The following is a 15672-nucleotide window of genomic DNA, read 5'->3' on the forward strand; positions in this document are numbered from 1 at the left end:
ACGTTTCAAAATAAAAGTGTTTCTCATTCCACATCCGTCCTCTACTTCCAACATCCCTCTGACGGTACTTGACAGTAATATAGGATATCAGACATATACGTTACAGAAGTAACGGTGAGATGCATTGGAAAATGTTTTAATAAAAGCCTTGACAAGAGTAAAATTATACAAAAACATTAATTCTTTGAGGTCATCTTCGTGGTCCAATACTGCCACCTGGCTGCCAGCTTCTGTACTTCATATTAGTGTTCGGTTGCCGTCTCAGCAAAGTGTCGCCTCCATCGATGTTTTTGGGTTCATCGTACACTGTAGATATATGGAAATCTGCTCTGGCCTTTTTTGTAGGATGTAAGATCAATTTTTCTCCATGATACCTAAAAAAAACATTTAACGAAATCATGATGCACTTCATAAAACAAGCAACTACGTTTAAAAACAAAATGGTGTTTCTGTGTTGATACGCACCCAAAGCCTCTTTTGCATCTGGGATGTTGACCCTCATTGTCGAGAGCCTCCGGAATCCCAATTCGACTGTGTCCCAACCCTTCTCCATCCTTCCAGCCTTGCTTTTCCATCACACGGCGCCCAAAACCCTAAAAAAATAAAACACATTAGAAATCATTTCATATAGGTGGGGGGCAGGGGCCAAATCATGAGCCACTATTTTACCTTAGTGAACCTCTCAAAGCTCCCGATGGACTGAATGTCTCCAGATATTTTTTCGAGACCCTCCCGCAGCCTTTTCTCATAACGCATTCTGACATAGTCGCGGGCGTCCATGTCACCCCCGTCTGTCGGAGAAAGAGCGGGATTAAAGCAGTGTAAAAGAATATTCACACTCTGATTCCCTTGACTAATCAAGCCAATCCAACACATTCGCCGACATTGAGATACCTTTATCATAGTAGACACTCATGTCAACATCCCAGTCATCCGTCGTTTGTTCATCAAAGTCTAAAAATGGACAGAGGGAGATAAAAAATGGAGTAAATATCTCAATAAGCAAATACAATTCTTTGAAAATGGTAGCAGCCAAAAATCGCAATGAGTTGGATCATTTGATGATCAGGCTGAGAAATAAATTATAGCATAAGAGTGGAATGACATTTTGCTGTTAGTAGCAACCTGATAAAGATGTGATTTTTTTCTATCATCTATTTATGGACTGCTGCTTTATCGGTTTCTTATGGTAAGCGTTGGCACGCTGTGCTGCTCACCCCCTTCTTCCTCGTGCCAGTACTGGGCATCGGTGTAGAACACCAGGCCCGACCCGCCCTTCTCCCACTTTAACTCGATCTCTTCTTCGTACAGCCTCTCTTTGCTCCGTTCCTGGCTCGTAACGTCCTCGTGCAGAGCCTCGTGGCGCTCCCACTCCTCACAGGCGTCGTCGTCCTGCAAGAATAATAAGCGGCGGTAAATTCAGACAGCCCCGCCATGACAGCGTACGGGCTGTAACAAGAGCATTGCGTTTATATTTGCCATCACGGATATCTGGATCAGGGACTTTAAACCTACATCATCTGCATCTGACTGCACATCCTCCTCTGCCTGAGGCTCAAAGGCGTCTCCTGCTTCTGGTTGATCAGGCAGCGGCCTCGGTCCCGAGGGCGGGGCCACCAAAGCGCCAGGCCCTGATATTTCATGTCCAGCAGCTGTTAGTACAGTCTCCTCTGTGGCTGCGAGCGTCTGACTGTTCCGATACTGGAAAGGCACGTTGCCGTAACGTCGGTGGGAGTTGGTCTTCGGGAACGTAAGGCCCAACTTCCGGATGAGGCGTGGAGGCAGCCTGCACGACTGGATGAGCTGCAGAAACACTTTCACCGGCGTGCCCACGTTCCCATTCTGCATCAGAGCGGGCGGATTCAGTTCGGATAAACCTTTCAGGTCAGCTTCGGTGAAACATTCCGTCGAGGACGTGCGGCGCCGCTGCTCGCACTTTGTTTTATAAGGGAATGAGCAGACATCTGAAAGAACAGGCGATGAAATATTAAAGACGATATAACTCCACAGTCATACACAATAACGCCTGATGATGGAATCCTGACACAGTAATGAAATATTTCCATCTGGCAGGTAATTTAACAAAAAGTGACCGTGATATTTCACTTTCTAATGAAGCCACTTTTCACAGGGGGGGAAAAAAAACACATCAGTAATTAATTCTTTACAGATAAAGTCACAAGTACTACGAATTATTTTGTTGAAATAATTTTAAACTTCAAAGAGAAGAGTTCTGGACGTTGATAACTTGTGAGAGAAATGTTTCACTCATTTAGAATAGAGTTCAAATCCACGCATTGGAGTTGTTTATATAGAGGTTAGACCTGCTGACGGAGGAATCGCTGCAGAAATGTATAATGTTTATCATCTACTAAGTATTCAACCCCCCCCCCCCCCCCCCCCGGATAAAACGAGGGTGGGGTGTGGCACTGCGTCATAAGCGTCACTAACCTTTGTCATTTGACACCTTTACTCTTTTAATAATACAACGTCGAGACAGCCAATCCCCCTTGGAGTCGATCCAGTGATTCCCTGCGTACATCCGGACGAACCTCTCCGCGTGTTCACCGCGAACCGAGACGACACAACAGCGCGAACACTTCTTCACCGCCCGGTGGCGCTCTTCACCGTCCCCCGGTACCGTGGCTTCGGGCGCCTCGGCTTCCCTGAGAACCTCCGGTCGGTGCCGGAAGTGGAAGCAGCGGAAGCCGCCGCTTTCGATGAACTGGCTGAAGTAATTTCTGAGGTCCGCTGAACGGAATACTGCAGGGATGTTGCTAACAGCGAAGTATACACCCGGAACGTCTTCCCACGCCGCCATTGCTGTTTTCTTCCCGGAATGGGCGACGTCACCAGTGAGCGACACTGGAACACAGTTCGGAAATGACGTCAGGTTACTTCCGGGTTGTCTTCTTCGCCTAATCGCCTCTTTCTATTAATATTCCGTCGTAGATTAATTTTCCGAGTTTGATAAATTATGACTCAAAGATTCATTCCTATTTATATTCGTATTATTAAGGCTCAACAGAGGTTTTACAAAACTTAAAGAAAATTAATTACACGAATGTTTTTAATCGCTCGTTAAAATATAGAATAGTATTTTGCCAAGGCGGAGGGAATATCTATTGACATACGCAGCTCTCGATATTCGCAACAAACTGTCTAAAGTAATTAATAAAATTGTTGGGTTATTTATTTATTTTATACCATAATTTTGATAAAAATATTTTACAAAAATGTCTGCCCTTCAGTGCCATTTGTTCTTGTCGGGCTCTCTCATCTTCGAACCCAATTTCTTATAACACTGATTGATGTGAATTGTAGTTTTTGTGATCCTGAATTTGTCCTGCATGTTGGTGAGAACGCTTGGTAAATTTGTGGAGAGGATGCTTTTACTTTAGAGCAATATATTGTTTGGTCTCTGAGGAAATATCATTGCAATTTAGTTCAAAATCCAGTTTCTACTGAATTTTCAAAAGTACCACAAGATGTCAGCCCCAACATTTAGTGTGAGAGCTGACTCCACAGTGTGGCAGTGCTGGCTTTTCCACAAGCAGCAGATGAACATGCTCACGGTGAATGTTTACAAGTATCCATCCCAGTGTGACACAAATCCACTGTGATGACAGGACGTCCCTGCTTCCTTAGTGCAGGAAAATAACCTTCAAATATCATTATATATCATATCATAATAAAGAAGGGATAAGATGGCAGAACTGGTCGCTGCACATTGATTAAATTATTATTTAAAACCATTTTCGGAACGTTTTAGTGCTTTTTTATATACCGGTAGGCTAATTCAACTTGGTCAGGAAAAAACAATGTTTCTAATGGTCTGAAGTTTTGAAGACGAATGTTGATTTATGGTCTTTAACAGTTAGTTTGGATACATATTTATTGCACCTCTTTTTTTTATTCAGATATTTATTTTCTTACAATCCAATACTTTCCATTTAAATCCAGAATCAATTTAGACCAAAAAACAGAGTTTAGAAAACCTTACAAGAGTCATTGACAAAATGCTATTACATGATATTTTATTCTATATTTTATCCATAAACGTGTCACTTATCATGCATAACAGTAGAATATATGCTAACTTTAATATAGTTACAACTATAAATGGAGGAATATCAGCTTGACTAACAATATAGGCAACATTACTGTCGTTAGAATTAAAGCAAATGAGATGCAACACCGAACCACAGACATCAGATGATTTGCCGTTCTTTCAGCCCCCACAAAATGTAATCAGTCAGTTTGAAATAAATATCCAAACCATGGTTATTAAAAACTATATATACATGCTGATGATTATGATAACTTATTTTTGTGTGTGTGTGTGTGTGTGTGTGCCCCTAGTGATATGCATGTATCCATTAATTCATACGGCATTTCTCCTAAATAACAGTTTTATTGTATAAAGGTTTGATATAAGAGCTCGGGTTTCCTATTACAATGAATGCAACAGCCACATGAGTCTGTTAATAGCCATTAAATAACTGTTAATCTCATAATGGGTCAAAGACACAGAGAGTTCATTAACCCGGAGTCTGACTCGGCATCTGGCCTTCACTCCAGCTTTTATCATTGTGTTTCTATAGTAATAGGTAGTAAAACCAGAGCTGTCCATACGCCTAGATGACATCATTTAGAAATACAAGAGGATTGTGCATTTTTATAACTTGGTTGTGGAAGTCCGAGGTAATTTTCAAGAGTTTATATATGTTCGTAAGTTACAGGTGGTTATGGTAATTTAAGGTTCATAAAGTAATCGGTTTTTACTGGAAGAATACGTCTTTCTAGCATATAATACACACCAGAGCGCTGCCGGAAAAAAGAGAAGACAGCTTTTCACAGAGATACCAAAAATAGTATGACACCCTGTCTCTAAAGTCAGCATCATGACATTAGAAATTACATATTATGAAAAAAAAAGTTTCATAATTAATCTGTGGAGTTCCGTTTTGAATAATGCAAGTGGAATTTATGAAATGCTTCAGTGTGTCTTAATACAAGAAATCCACAGGGGAACTTTGTCCCAAGAAAATAAAGTATGGCTGTGTCATTGGGGGGGGGGGGGGGGGGGGGGGGGTCACCTGACATTCTGGTGCACAAACGATCAAAAGTTGGAGAGTTAGTTTCCATTTGATGTGTTTAGGTTTGCTAGCTGCGTCTGAAAAGCTCGAAAAGGGGAACAAAGGATAAAAAAAAAGATTCAGACTCATTTCTTATCATGGGGTAAATTATTTTTATGCCATGTTTGAATTTTGTAGCAGACAACAATATGGCTAAAAATTATTTTGAGAGTGGATAAAAGTTATTTATTTATTTTCTTTTTTTAACTGAGGTCAAACTAATGTGTAAACATATAAATAAAATTCCACAGATTTGAATTAAAGTCTACTTAGAAAAAAAAGATTCGGGAGGATCTAGTGGCACCAAGTATAAGAATACCTGCTGCCTATGGGTTGATGAACTCAGGCAAATGAACTCAGGCTGTGTTGTATTAGCAGTGGGTCAAGGACAAGTGCCATGAACCAACATGGTGCTCGCTGCATGAGGGTTCAATGACCTCCCAGCACTTAAACGAAGCATGGAAGTCAATATTTTGGAGGAATCTTACAAGAAAAACAAACTGCTGGGGATATGTTGCCAAAATTCTCTTGAAAATAATCAAATAATTATCCTCTTAAATGTTCATGGAATTATTTACTTTATAATGCTATTTGCAGACAAGTATCATGATGTTATTTGCTTGTTTGTTTGTTTTTTAAATGACACTCCTCATGTGACAGCCATCGCGTCATCGGACCTGGACGGTTTCGCTTGGTGGATCTCAGAATGCAGCAGTTGTTCTGCTCACAGAATGAAGGACATTTCATTTTTACAGGCTTGATTGGAGATAAGCGTCTGTCCTCTGTATCGGTCTCTGCCTGCTCCTAACATCTATAAACACAGACCTTATCACAAGCATTTACAATCAGCATGCTTCATGAAGCCTGAGAGCTGCTGAGGGCACTATAGGTCGAGTTCTCAAATACAAAATAAGGTGTTGAATCGGAGAAGATGGCCATTTTTAATTTCCCACTCAACAACATATCACTGTATGAACTCTGTATTTTCATTTTCCTCATGCTCTGATTGTTTTTGTTTGTTTGTTTTGTAGGTTTTCTGTTTGGTTTATGTTCTGTATAAATGCTTAAAATAAATACTGAATTAAAAAGTCAATCATAAAATAATAATTTATTTGATAATTTACTATTTTATTTTATGTTACTAAAAACAATTATAATTTCTGTAAAAATATTAATATAGAAACTTCTTCTTTCTCTTTGGGCTTGTCCCCTGAGGGGTCCCCACAGCAAATCAACGTTCTCCACTTCACCCTGTCCTTTGCATCGTCCTCCCCAACACCAGCCACTCTCATGTCCTCCCTCACTACGTCCATGTATCTTCTCCTGGGTCGACCTCTAGCCCTGTTCCCTGGCGGTTCCATCCTCAGCATCCTTCTACCGATATAGTCCCCGTCTCTCCTCCGAAACGAGCCCCAATTTCTACAGAAAACATACAAAAAAATAAGAGAATCAGATATAAACGGAGTTTGTATTCTGTTAGAATAATCCCCGGTAAAATGTATAATTTTTTCCAACGTGTGTTGGAATATCCTCTGAGAGAATGAGTAAAGAATCTGATGAGGTAAACCAAACATTCGGTGACTGGTGCTGCCGGTAGTGTCTGGCTTGTAATCTTTTTATTGCAGTCATTCGCTTCATGAATCGACCTTGACTCTGAGCTCAGGTTTACAGATTCTTCTGGAATGTCCACCTTGCGATGAACAGCAGCTGGCTTCCAGAGAAAAGTAACGAGCTTCTTAGCTCATGCATTGTGTCGCCCTGTCGCCCTGCAATGTGTGTAACACTTCAGTTGTTACTTCAGAGCATGAATCATTAGAAATGGAGCGTTTGTTCAGTCATGACAATATTAAAGCAATTTGCTTATCAGTGTCAAACCTCTGTACCAGGCACGGGAAGATAACAAATAAGAACAAATGTGTCTCAAAGAACACGTAGGAAGACCATTTATTCTGTCTGTCTGTCTATCTACGCTTGCACATGTGTGTGTGTGTGTGTGGGGGGGGGGTCTTACATGAGAAATCCCCAAAATTACACATACAGTATATAAAAAGACATTTGGTTTTCTAAAACACAACCCTATATTAAATATTTTTGCAGGATAGATATAGATGGACAGATGGATAATAGATAGATAGATAGGTAGATAGATAGATAGATAGGTAGATAGATAGATAGATAGATAGATAGATAGATAGATAGATAGATAGATAGATAGATAGATAGATAGATAGATAGATAGATAGATAGATAGATAGATAGATAGATAGACGGATGGATAGATGGATAGACAGATAGATAGATAGATAGATAGATAGATAGATATATAGATAGATAGATAGATAGATAGTTAGATAGATAGATAGATAGATAGATAGATAGATAGATAGATAGATAGATAGATAGATAGACGGATGGATAGATGGATAGACAGATAGATAGATAGATAGATAGATAGATAGATAGATAGATAGATAGATAGATAGATAGATAGATAGATAGATAGATAGACGGATAGATAGATAGATAGATAGACAGATAGATAGATAGATAGATAGATAGATAGATAGACGGATAGATAGATAGATAGATAGATAGATAGATAGATAGACGGATAGATAGATAGATAGATAGATAGATAGATAGATAGATAGATAGATAGATAGATAGATAGATAGATAGACAGATAGATAGATAGACAGATAGATAGATAGATAGATAGATAGATGGATAGATAGATAGACAGATAGATAGATAGATAGATAGATAGATAGATAGATAGATAGATAGATAGATAGATAGATAGATAGATAGATAGATAGATAGATAGATAGACAGATAGATAGATAGATAGACGGATAGATAGATAGATAGATAGATAGATAGATAGATAGATAGATAGATAGATAGATAGATAGATAGATAGATAGATAGATAGATAGATAGATAGATAGACGGATAGATAGATAGATAGATAGACATACAGGTAGGTGATTTGACTCAGGGTCAGTGGCCAAGCCTTGGCCTCTGTCCATCTCTGCAGGTGAGCTGGCAGGCTGCTGGGGCAGCGTGGAGCTGATGACCTCAGCAGTCCTTGGTAACTTGGTACCGGCTGGGTTAACGACACCGGCGACGAGATAAGGCCCAGCCCTCTTGATATCCCGCTTCACTCCACCACCTCCTTTTCATTGACAAAAGCTTATCGGTTTCCCAGGGTTATTCCACCAGGCACCTGGCAGAGCGCATAGTTGTTTTTCCACAGAGTGTATTGACAAGTCAAGGTCCAGTTAGCAGGCCCGGCTGGCCATATAAACGCAAGCCCACAGGAGGAAGCAGCAGGAATACTCAACGCTCCTGAAGGAACCAACTCACAGTGGCACACGGCCTAAACGATGGATATCAGGTGTCCTTGTTTGGCCGACGGTGATAGGCTTCCGAATCCCATCCTCTTCAACATCCTGAGCCAAATGGATAACAGCAAAGCAAGTCAAAACAGCCTCAGTTATCCTTCAACACCTCACAGATGCACCTGCAAGCAACGGCGGACAGTGTGCTTGAAAAGGCCGTCTGAGATCTGCAAAGAAGCTTCTGCGGTTCTGGTTAAAACCGTCCAGTTCATGAAGAACTTACCCGCTTTCAACCAGATGCCAGCAAAGGACCAGTTTTCACTTCTCAAAAGTTGCTGGGCACCTCTCTTCATTCTGGGTCTGGCCCAGGAGCACGTAGAGTTCGAGGTGACGGACACGCCCGCCGACAGCATGTTGAAAAGGATTCTTCTGAATCGTCAGGAGAGCTCGGCGAACGGGAGGGAGCAGCCCACCATGGCCGGAGTCAGCAAGCTCACATCCTGCCTGAGAAAGTTCTGGAGCTTGGATTTGAGTCCGAAGGAGTATGCGTACCTCAAAGGCACCACGATATTCAATCCAGGTATGCATTCATGTGACATCCTGTATCTCGGGGTAACTTCAGAAGAAAACCTAAAAGCCCTTAAAAAATGCTTCAGAATTGCATTTTTACACATTCCATATACAAAACTAATATCTCGTCTTCGCCTTTAACAGATGTCCCAGATTTAAAGGCAGCCCTGTTTGTTGAAAGCCTGCAGCAGGAAGCTCAGCACGCGCTGCGCGAGGTGGTCCAGCTCCTTCACCCAGGGGACCGGGAGCGCTTTGCTCGAATTCTCCTCACAGCCTCGGTTCTGCAGAGCATCACGCCGGGCCTCATCGCCGAGCTCTTCTTCCGGCCCGTGATAGGCCAGGCTGATTTGCTGGAGCTGCTGGTGGACATGCTCTTCTGCAGATAGGACGGGTGGACTTCATGCTGAACGCGTGGACTACATCTAGATTCCATGCAGAAACGTTTTTGTGGACCAGCCCGTGACAATGCTTTTTGCTCACGAAAGGAAGGCAGGACTTACGGCGGACTGTTAAAACAAACTGTGTGACTTGGTGCACTGCTTTTATCATTATTACTATCGAAGCTGAAGCTGGGGTCGCTTTAGCCCGAGGGTTTATCTGCTGATGGAAGGCTTCGACTTTCCACATGAAGACAGAATGTACCCACTTTCAACATACTGGACATTAAGTGGAAGTCGATGTGGTAAAAAAAACGTTTTGTTTACACGGCAAGAACATATGAAATAAATATATTTTTGTACATTAAAGTAAAAATGGAGTTCTGCTTCAATATATGGAAACAAGACCCACAGCAAGTCAAGCCTAACGGCATTTATTTAATGAACCGGGTCTGACACTTCGTTTCCTACCTCTTCATCTCTTTGTCTTATACGGTCCATTTTCACTTACCTGTTGTGAAACAAAGTGTTGCTCAAGCACTTTAAAGGCGACAGAGTTTCAAAGGCACGTGTCAATACCCTGTAGCTATGAATGATATTGTGCAAGAGGCTCATCCCTAGAAACCATACACATATGGGGATTTGGGGTTTGGAAGGTTGTTTGTGACGTCGTTTCAATTGTATGGCAGAGAGAGAGAGAAACTAGATGACAGTGCAAACATTTTATTGCAAAAAGCTAAGCCTGTTTGTTATTGCATCAGCTCACAGTGAGAAAGTGCATCTGATTCAAGCATGTGTGACAATCTGGTAAAACAAGCTGCGCTCTTATTTTGCCAGATTGTGTTTAAACCACATTTATCTGTCAGTGGGACAGACAAATGCTATTTTTGACCACAAGAGGTGAACCATCGTTGTTTGTTGTAGCACTTTGTCTGCCTCTTGTGGAGAACAGTGGAAGTCGTACGTTAAACCCTGTAAGTAACTAAAGTGCGCGCCTGAACCTGATATATACAATCATAAACATTTATGACATTTATCAGAAGATTCAATAAACACTCTATTAAAAAAAAGAAAAGAACAAAATAGATGTTTCATGGTTCAGGCTTTACAGGGCTCAAATTGAAAAAATATGTCCATAAACTGCATAATTTATAACCTAAACTGAGCCCTGCTATTCCTAATTCCTAATTCCTAATCCCCGTGAGATTAATAAAGTATTCTGAAGCAATTCTGAAGCAATTAAAATAAAAGTCCAGCACAAGCCAATTATCTCATTTGCATTCAGCACGGTGGAAGAACTCAAAGTCATGCGTCCTAAAACAGTGTTAGCCTGCAGGCTATTTTTGATATAGAGCAAAGCCTCTTGATTCACCATTGCCTGTGGCACGTTAATTGTGAAACAGTGAGTTGTTGCATGACACCTCATACAGGTAAAACAGGAATGTGCTGGTGGGGGCAGAGAGCCACTGGAAATGGGGTTACACGAGGCGTCCACAAACAAAACAGCAAGTCTGGAAGCTCAACATGTGTCCCTTAAGAATCGTGACACATTTCTCATTTGTATTATTAGCGTCTGTCTTTTTTCAACTTCAATCAAGTTTTACAGAGATTGTTTCTGATGTCAACGGCCTCATTCTCTACCCTCTCGCAAGTCACGAGCAAAACGCTCCTAAGGTCTTAATGGTTGAATATCGGACTTCTACTTATTGCTGGATAAAACACAAACATCCCTGAAGTATGCGTCCGTAGACGAACTGATAGTTCAATAGATTTCAAATATGTTTGTCATCTTTTGTCGTCACATGCCAAACCAAGGTGAAGGTTTCTGCATCGAAACATATACATGTCCGATCCACCGGTATGTAAGTTTACATGACCAAAAAAAAAAAAAAAAAGCCGGAACGAAATGTTCCTGAAATCTGGCTGATTACCTGCACTGCTTCTTCCTTTTGCAATAAATAACAAGGACAACCCCCCAGGATTTTATTTCCTTTTTGTCAGAACCAGCCAAACAAGTTTGGTCTTTTGCTGAAGGCAGAAAAAGCCCTGCCTGGTACAACATCAGCGAGAGGAGCCTGCCGACGATAATCCAAGAGACAGAGAGAACGACGCAAGGAAAGAGCTGCGTAGATTCAGACTGTAAGAACACAGGATTCAGCTCTAACTCCAACCCGCTCTGCCGGCCCAGAGCATTTCCTGGATGTTGATATGGGAAACACAAAAAAAAGGTTGAAACCTTAATTGTAAAATTAAATAGAATTTAAAAAAAAAGTAAACAAGCATGGAGGTTTTTATTTTGTTTAAAAAGGAACTTGCACACAAATAAAAAAAACTAAAACAAATGGTTTAACAACCCATAACTCGACATCGATTTAAAAGTATTTACATCAATATATGGCTTGGAGAAAGAAAAAAAAAACTGTTTTTACATCAGCATACTTTTAACCAGTCAATAAACCCGTACAATGCTCAACAATCACACAGACAAGAATGAGGACGGTTAAGCTCAACCATCAGTCTTTTTCCTCCGGCCTGAGTCCGAAGACTGAATGGAGTGTGTTCATTTTAAACACTGCACACAAACACATCGTCTCAGTGTAACCAAAAAGCTTTCGTTTCAGTGGATCCTTTTTGCTGCACGAATAAAAAAATAAAATAAAAGATCCACGAGACTCCAATAACGTTAACCAGAATACTTGCAGTCCAATCACCCCGGTTAAACGGCGCTCCGCTCAGTAACAGCAAACACAAACGACGGCAGGGATAGCATTGTCCGTGGAGCCGGCTACATCCTTCGAGTAGCGTTGCTACGCTCCAGCGTTTTCTTTCACAGAATCAGAGGAGCGCCTGAAGAGTCCGTTTCAGTGTCGTGGTGGTAGGGCGAGTAGGCCGTGGCGGTGCTGGAGGAGAACGCTGTGGGGGGGGGGGGGGTTATAAAACAAATAAAATCAGGCACAGCAGATGCTCCACGTCTTGCACAAAATGGAGCCGTAGATCAGTTGGGCTCGTGCCAGCTTGCTCGTGCATTCCCTGGCTGTTGTGATTGCGGTTAACAATTCAAAGACGTGTAACGAGACGCCCCCGTCCTTCTAGCAGCGCCTTCGCAGAACAATAAGAGAGGCTGCCGTGCAGCAATCCACCCGGAACCCAAGCTGTTCGCCGAAATTTCATAAAATAACACGAAGCTATTAGGTGGCATATACTTAAGGAGATCTGATCTGCTGGCTCTATCGGTGGTGTAGCATGAGCTGGAGGGGGGGGGGGGGGGGGGCTAATGAGCGACTGTAGGGACAGGAATGGAAGGCTTTCACTGCGTAAAGAGTGATATGTGCTATTGGAGAGGAGAGAGGAGGTGAGAAAGAGCCTGCAGCTGCAGCAGAGCCTCAAACGCCTCACCGGGTCCGTAATTACAGCTCAATCACCGGCGCGTGTAAAGGCTGCGGCGCCATCAGCACAGAAGCACCAAACCACTAACAACACGCCGGTAAAACCTGGAGCTCAGTCAAAGTAAAAAAAAGAGGGTGATGAATATTTATATTTATGGCGTGCACTCACTTCTCCCGCTGTAATGCCTCATTTTCCTCGCGAGTTCATCCGATGGCGTCTGCTCCGATACTTTCACCTCTGGAACTGCGTGCAGAGGATAAAAGGGGGGGGGGGGGGGCAGAGTGAGACAAGGAGCCGGTCTGTGCTTGCGTTAACTTGCCTCAGACTCGCCGGCTATTGTTCGGCAACTAACAAAGGTTGCTTCAGCAGCGTTCCAACAGACACTCATGAGTCACCATGGGAAGCAAGCTCAGACGACCGGGTGCATTCGGGTATGTTACAGTAACCATCCTAATGATCAGGAGAATCGATTGCTCTTACAGTCGCTGCTCATGAACGTGTTGGTCATGGTCTCGTTGCCGCTGTCGGCCAGCGTCCCGTCGCTCCGCCCGTTCGGCCGCTGATGGCTCTTGCTCCTCTTGCCCTTCCTCGTGCTGATGCGGATGACGCCGCGCACCAGCTTGCACTCGGCCTCCTGCTCCTCCAGGTTGTAGTCCTGGGCGATGCTGTAGATGAGCTCGCTGATCTCGTTGGTCTTGCGGGAGAACGACGAGTCGGAGGTGCACTTGGCCAGCTGGTCGATCTGGTGCAGGGCGTAGAGCTCCAGCAGCTTCTTGGTTATCAACGAGTCGATGTCCGTGCCCGTGTCGCTGAGGTCATCCAGGTCATAGTCCTCGCGGGACAGCAGGCTGGTGTTGCTGACGGGACGCTGACCTTCCCCCCTCCCGGGCGCGCGGGTCCGTCTGGGGGCGGTGAGCGGATACTTTACCGTCTGGCCTGCGATGCGAACGTCCGGGTAGCGGAAGCTGTCGCTCGTGGGCAGTTTAGAGGGTTTAGCGGACTTGGACTCCAAAGGGATGCCGGCGGTGGGGTTGGTTATGGCCACGCCATTCGGAGGGCGAGGCTCACTCCCCGATTTAGGGGGGTGGTCGGTGCAGCTCTCGTTAACAGGGAGGCAGGGCTCTCGGCTGCCGTAGAATCCACAGGTCAGGACGCAGCAGACGAGAGCCCTGCAGCCTCTCCAGCCCACGGAGGTGCAGGAGCCGCAGGGGTGCCCGCCGGTCTGGGCTTTATCCGCCGACCCCGGGATAAATCCGATCGTCTCAGATCCCCGTCCCGTGCCGTTCCGTGGGTGGCTTCGGCCGCTGCGAATGTACTTGTTCTCGGAATACCGGGAGTGGCCACTGCGGTGCTCGTGCAGATGCTGCTCCCCGTGAGGATCCCTGTAGTACTCCTGGGTGGATGTACTCTCCTTGGTTATAGTCCGGGTCTGCCTGTAGCGGTCCGCCTGTACCGGCCTGGAGCCGGACGAGTGCTGTTTGTGGTGGCGACTCGCCTGGGGAGCCCCTGTGCTGTGGCCAGGCATGGCTCAAGAAGCCTGGGACCTGGGGGGGGGGGCATATAAGGGAATAGCAGCAGAGGTTCAAATGCATATGCAGTTAAAACTCGGACATTTGGAGAATGTAAACTAACTGAAGGCATTGATTGCTGGCCTGATAAAAAAAAAAAAAGTGGCTCATTTCGTCGCGCCCTTAAAGCTTCTGGGAACAGCAGCAAATGTGCAGGAAAACACCAAAAGCCATTCAACATATAGCTGATCTGAAATCAATGAACTGATCGATAACTCACCGCATAGGAGGAAGCGCCTGTCGTTTGTCCTTTATGACAGCAATCAAACCGCGGAAGTGTCACATAGAGAAATCTCTGCTCGCTCCTCATGCACAGAAAGAGAGAGACTCCGACCGCCCACGGACTTCCAGGTGAGTTCACCTGCGACAAGGTAAAGGTTATAACCGGAAGCCGAGCGTCCCGGCCGAACAGCGCGACCCGGGTCCGCCGTCGCTGCGTCTCTGCGCGGAACCCGCTCCTGTTTATAGAGAGTCTTAACAGTGTTTGGCTATTACCTGCGGCTACAGCTAATCCAACAACACCCACCCACCAGGTGAGTCGTGACGTCACTGCCCGGATACAGAGGCAGAAAGGGGGAAGGAGCAGGGAGTTCAAAACAGTAGAAGTAGAGAAAATAAAGAAAATGACAATAATACGATGAATATGATCAAAAACATTCCCCCGAAATGACTCTAATTTGGTACCACGTGATGTTCTGCGCGTCATCGCAAAACAACATGCTCAATGTAGGTCATACAGGTGTGCAGCTGCAGGTAACATCAATCACTGCGCCCTATTTTCTCCATCCATGGAAACACTTAATCAGCTGCAGCAGGAGAAACACCTAAAATAAAAGCTGAGACGTCAAACAGGACATTTATTTATTTAGAATGAATGTAGTGAATACATCGCACCGTCGCCCGTTTACAAACCGATCATATCATGAATTCTAGCGCAATAATAATAAAAAAATTACAATGTGTTTTTGTTTTACTGAAATAAATGCATTGTGATCTATTCTAGGTATTTATTTATTTTTAGTTTCCTAGGCCAACATATATTTTCCATATCACTGATTTATTTTCTATGTCACTTATCTTTCTGCGTATTTATATTTTAAGTCTTGATAATACTGTGGAAGAACCAAACAAACCACAGCTGGGCTGCCTACTACGTTGTCACTGTGTATACCGTATATATATATATTTATCTTTTACAAAATCTTATGATAAAACAATATTGAAGTCAATTCACAATCACATTATCATGCTTCAGTGCCATGGAAAATGCATCTTATCGATTTAATGT

General features: G+C 43.5%; 3 protein-coding genes across 3 annotated transcripts; 1 reads left to right on the top strand and 2 right to left on the bottom strand.

The window, feature by feature from the left end:
* Positions 1-126: 126 nt before the first annotated feature.
* Positions 127-2827, bottom strand: gpatch3 (G patch domain containing 3). The gene is made up of 7 exons (XM_068760399.1): positions 2452-2827; positions 1516-1964; positions 1218-1392; positions 895-954; positions 670-791; positions 466-593; positions 127-374 (listed from the first exon to the last, which is right to left on the bottom strand). Exons 1-7 carry the CDS (start codon positions 2819-2821, stop codon positions 191-193), a joined length of 1488 nt encoding a protein of 495 aa, XP_068616500.1. The 5' UTR covers positions 2822-2827; the 3' UTR covers positions 127-190.
* A 5700-nt stretch (positions 2828-8527) lies between these two features.
* Positions 8528-9438, top strand: nr0b2a (nuclear receptor subfamily 0, group B, member 2a). Its single transcript, XM_068760292.1, has 2 exons — positions 8528-9062; positions 9197-9438. The coding sequence occupies exons 1-2, from the start codon at positions 8528-8530 to the stop codon at positions 9436-9438; spliced, it is 777 nt and encodes a 258-aa protein (XP_068616393.1).
* A 2265-nt stretch (positions 9439-11703) lies between these two features.
* On the bottom strand, positions 11704-14859 carry kdf1a (keratinocyte differentiation factor 1a). The gene is made up of 4 exons (XM_068760294.1): positions 14605-14859; positions 13297-14360; positions 12985-13059; positions 11704-12342 (listed from the first exon to the last, which is right to left on the bottom strand). Exons 2-4 carry the CDS (start codon positions 14339-14341, stop codon positions 12257-12259), a joined length of 1206 nt encoding a protein of 401 aa, XP_068616395.1. The 5' UTR covers positions 14342-14360; positions 14605-14859; the 3' UTR covers positions 11704-12256.
* Positions 14860-15672: the final 813 nt, after the last annotated feature.

The sequence above is a fragment of the Brachionichthys hirsutus genome, chromosome 3, assembly GCF_040956055.1.
Source record: "Brachionichthys hirsutus isolate HB-005 chromosome 3, CSIRO-AGI_Bhir_v1, whole genome shotgun sequence".
Taxonomy (NCBI): domain Eukaryota; kingdom Metazoa; phylum Chordata; class Actinopteri; order Lophiiformes; family Brachionichthyidae; genus Brachionichthys; species Brachionichthys hirsutus.

Bases quoted from the DNA above. Each gene is read 5' to 3' on its own strand.
- nr0b2a (XM_068760292.1), top strand. From the start codon at position 8,528: ATGGATATCAGGTGTCCTTGTTTGGCCGACGGTGATAGGCTTCCGAAT. The intron at 9,063-9,196 runs GTATGCATTCAT...CGCCTTTAACAG, and splicing joins CACCACGATATTCAATCCAG to ATGTCCCAGATTTAAAGGCA.
- gpatch3 (XM_068760399.1), bottom strand. From the start codon at position 2,821: ATGGCGGCGTGGGAAGACGTTCCGGGTGTATACTTCGCTGTTAGCAAC. The intron at 1,393-1,515 runs GTAGGTTTAAAG...TTATTCTTGCAG, and splicing joins TGCAGTCAGATGCAGATGAT to GACGACGACGCCTGTGAGGA. The intron at 594-669 runs GTAAAATAGTGG...TTATTTTTTTAG, and splicing joins GCTTTGAGAGGTTCACTAAG to GGTTTTGGGCGCCGTGTGAT.
- kdf1a (XM_068760294.1), bottom strand. From the start codon at position 14,341: ATGCCTGGCCACAGCACAGGGGCTCCCCAGGCGAGTCGCCACCACAAA. The intron at 13,060-13,296 runs GTAAGAGCAATC...CTCTGCACGCAG, and splicing joins CACGTTCATGAGCAGCGACT to TTCCAGAGGTGAAAGTATCG. The intron at 12,343-12,984 runs GTGAGTGCACGC...CCCCCCCCACAG, and splicing joins GAGGCATTACAGCGGGAGAA to CGTTCTCCTCCAGCACCGCC.